Genomic DNA, 2262 nt, shown 5'->3' on the forward strand with positions numbered 1-2262 from the left:
CTTTAGCAGATGATATCTTCACTTCATCATATCAAATAATATAATACACACGAAAACTTCACTAAAATATAAACTATATATATAAATGCCATCTAATACTAAAGTAGATAACTGCCATTCCATTTTAAATTGTTGTACCGAAGAGGGAGATATATTAATTCCTTGAATGAGACATCTTTTAATGGGTCAATTGCTTATAGTTCAAAAAAAAAAAAAAAAAAAACTTTACTCTTCACATTCTCTATATTTTAATTGACAGCTAGAAATATAAAACAATGGCGTCAAATAAGTCTCTTCTTCTTCTTCTTTTATGTACTTCTGTACAAAATTATTAGCCAAATAATGTCGTTATCAGACATATTTAAAATGAGGAATTATTATTATTATTATTATTATTATTATTATTATTATTGATTTATACGATTTTACCGACAATATTTTACTGCATGGTTTGTGTAGTGGGTACTCCTATAGAAAGGGACCATTGGCTAACTCGTCTCCTTTCTTTCTTGTGTCGACTTCCCTTATCTATCTCTTCACAAAACATCATTGAATCTCTCACTAAAACCACCAAATCATTAATTCATTTATCAGAGGGAAATAAACAAAAAAAAAAAAAAAAAGAACCGAAGATGGGAAATTGCCAAGCAGTTGATGCAGCAGCACTAGTGATACAACATCCGAATGGGAAGCTGGAGAGGATGTATTGGACCATTACAGCAAATGAGGTGATGAAAATGAATCCCGGCCATTATGTATCACTCATAATTCCATTGCCGGCCTCCGCCGACGACAATCCCGGCGACGACGCCAGGACAGTGAGGTTCACCCGAGTGAAGCTTCTCCGGCCGAGTGACACTCTGGTTCTCGGCCGGGCTTATCGCCTTGTCACCACTCAAGGTCAGTTTCTCCGACCGATTATATATTTTCATGATATATAGCTTGTTTAAGTTATATTTTATGTTATCAAATTTCAGTTTTAGTTTTTTTTTTTTATATATATATAGTTTTAGTCATTTTTTTTATCGGCATTCGACGCAGAGGTTATGAAAGTGCTTAGAGCAAAGAAGCATGCAAAGATGAAGAGAAACCAGTCGGATTCAGGCGAAAACATGCTGATGGAGAACAATGGTTCCGAGGAGAAGAATGATCATCATGAGGTATATATATATATATATATATATATATATATATTAATCCTTTGTTATCTTGGATCTTAATTCATTTTGGTTTATGAAATCTTAAAATTAAATCCCTTTTTTTAGAGGCAAAAAATTGCAAAAGTTCGTGTCCTGTACTAGAATTCATGTTGTGTCAGTACTTGTGGCCTACAAACTGACAATACACATTTTGAACTGAATATTATATATATATATATATATATATATATATATATATATATTTTGAGTTTTGCTATCCTGTCCATCCACCGTTCCCACATAATGTATTCACCATGAGGTGACACTCAACTATTGGACGCACAATTGGTGGGCACAGTGAGTTAGCATGATAGCAAAATTGTATATATATATATACCTTGAATTCAAATATATAAATTCTAAGCTATTATTATTTGAAGCACATAGTACTGTTCTGAAATCTTTGAAAGAAACTAATGAAAGCCAAAACATAAAATCAGATTCAGGGCAAAAGATCGGACAAACACCACCACCAGAGGACGGGACCGGCGAACTCCGCCACCGGACGGCCCAAATTGTGGCGGCCATCTTTGCAAAGCATTTCGGAGTCTGCGAGCTGATGAATATATATATATATGGTTATGAGAACGTTTAATTCTGCACGCCATCTACTACAAAATGTTACTTGAGTAGTAATGTCTTTGTATAGGTAATAGAATATAGGGTAGCAAAGATAGACTATATATTTTAATTTCTTGACTAATGGAGTGATCACGGGGTGAAGTTTCAGTAATTAATCTCATCACATTTTGCCTCAAGTTGTTGAATAATTGAAGGTAACTTTGGTAAATAAAGATATATTAGACAAAAAAACAAGTCATTTTCAATATCATTTATGGATCCTGATCGATATCGTTTTAGGGCCATGATAACGAAACTCGAGCAGCTGATGGCGCTATGAGAAAATGTTTGTTATAGTATAAATCCCCGGACCCTCTTATAGTATAACTGTAGATCCTAATGAGGAAGATTTAGATTATAGTATAACTGTAGATCCTAATGAGGAAGATTTAGAAATAGTGCCGGTGGCAGCCCTTGTTATAGTATAACGTGTAACAATAAG

At 33.9% G+C, this 2262-nt stretch overlaps 1 protein-coding gene across 1 annotated transcript; it reads left to right on the forward strand.

Annotated features, from left to right (window-relative positions):
• Window positions 1–530: 530 nt before the first annotated feature.
• Window positions 531–1945, forward strand: LOC140872318 (uncharacterized). The gene is made up of 3 exons (XM_073275138.1): window positions 531–900; window positions 1042–1160; window positions 1640–1945. The coding sequence occupies exons 1-3, from the start codon at window positions 633–635 to the stop codon at window positions 1757–1759; spliced, it is 507 nt and encodes a 168-aa protein (XP_073131239.1). The 5' UTR covers window positions 531–632; the 3' UTR covers window positions 1760–1945.
• Window positions 1946–2262: the final 317 nt, after the last annotated feature.

Source organism: Henckelia pumila, unplaced genomic scaffold (assembly GCF_033568475.1).
Source record: "Henckelia pumila isolate YLH828 unplaced genomic scaffold, ASM3356847v2 CTG_461:::fragment_3, whole genome shotgun sequence".
NCBI lineage: Eukaryota > Viridiplantae > Streptophyta > Magnoliopsida > Lamiales > Gesneriaceae > Henckelia > Henckelia pumila.

Bases quoted from the DNA above. Each gene is read 5' to 3' on its own strand.
- LOC140872318 (XM_073275138.1), top strand. From the start codon at position 633: ATGGGAAATTGCCAAGCAGTTGATGCAGCAGCACTAGTGATACAACAT. The intron at 901-1,041 runs GTCAGTTTCTCC...CATTCGACGCAG, and splicing joins TCGCCTTGTCACCACTCAAG to AGGTTATGAAAGTGCTTAGA. The intron at 1,161-1,639 runs GTATATATATAT...ACATAAAATCAG, and splicing joins AGAAGAATGATCATCATGAG to ATTCAGGGCAAAAGATCGGA.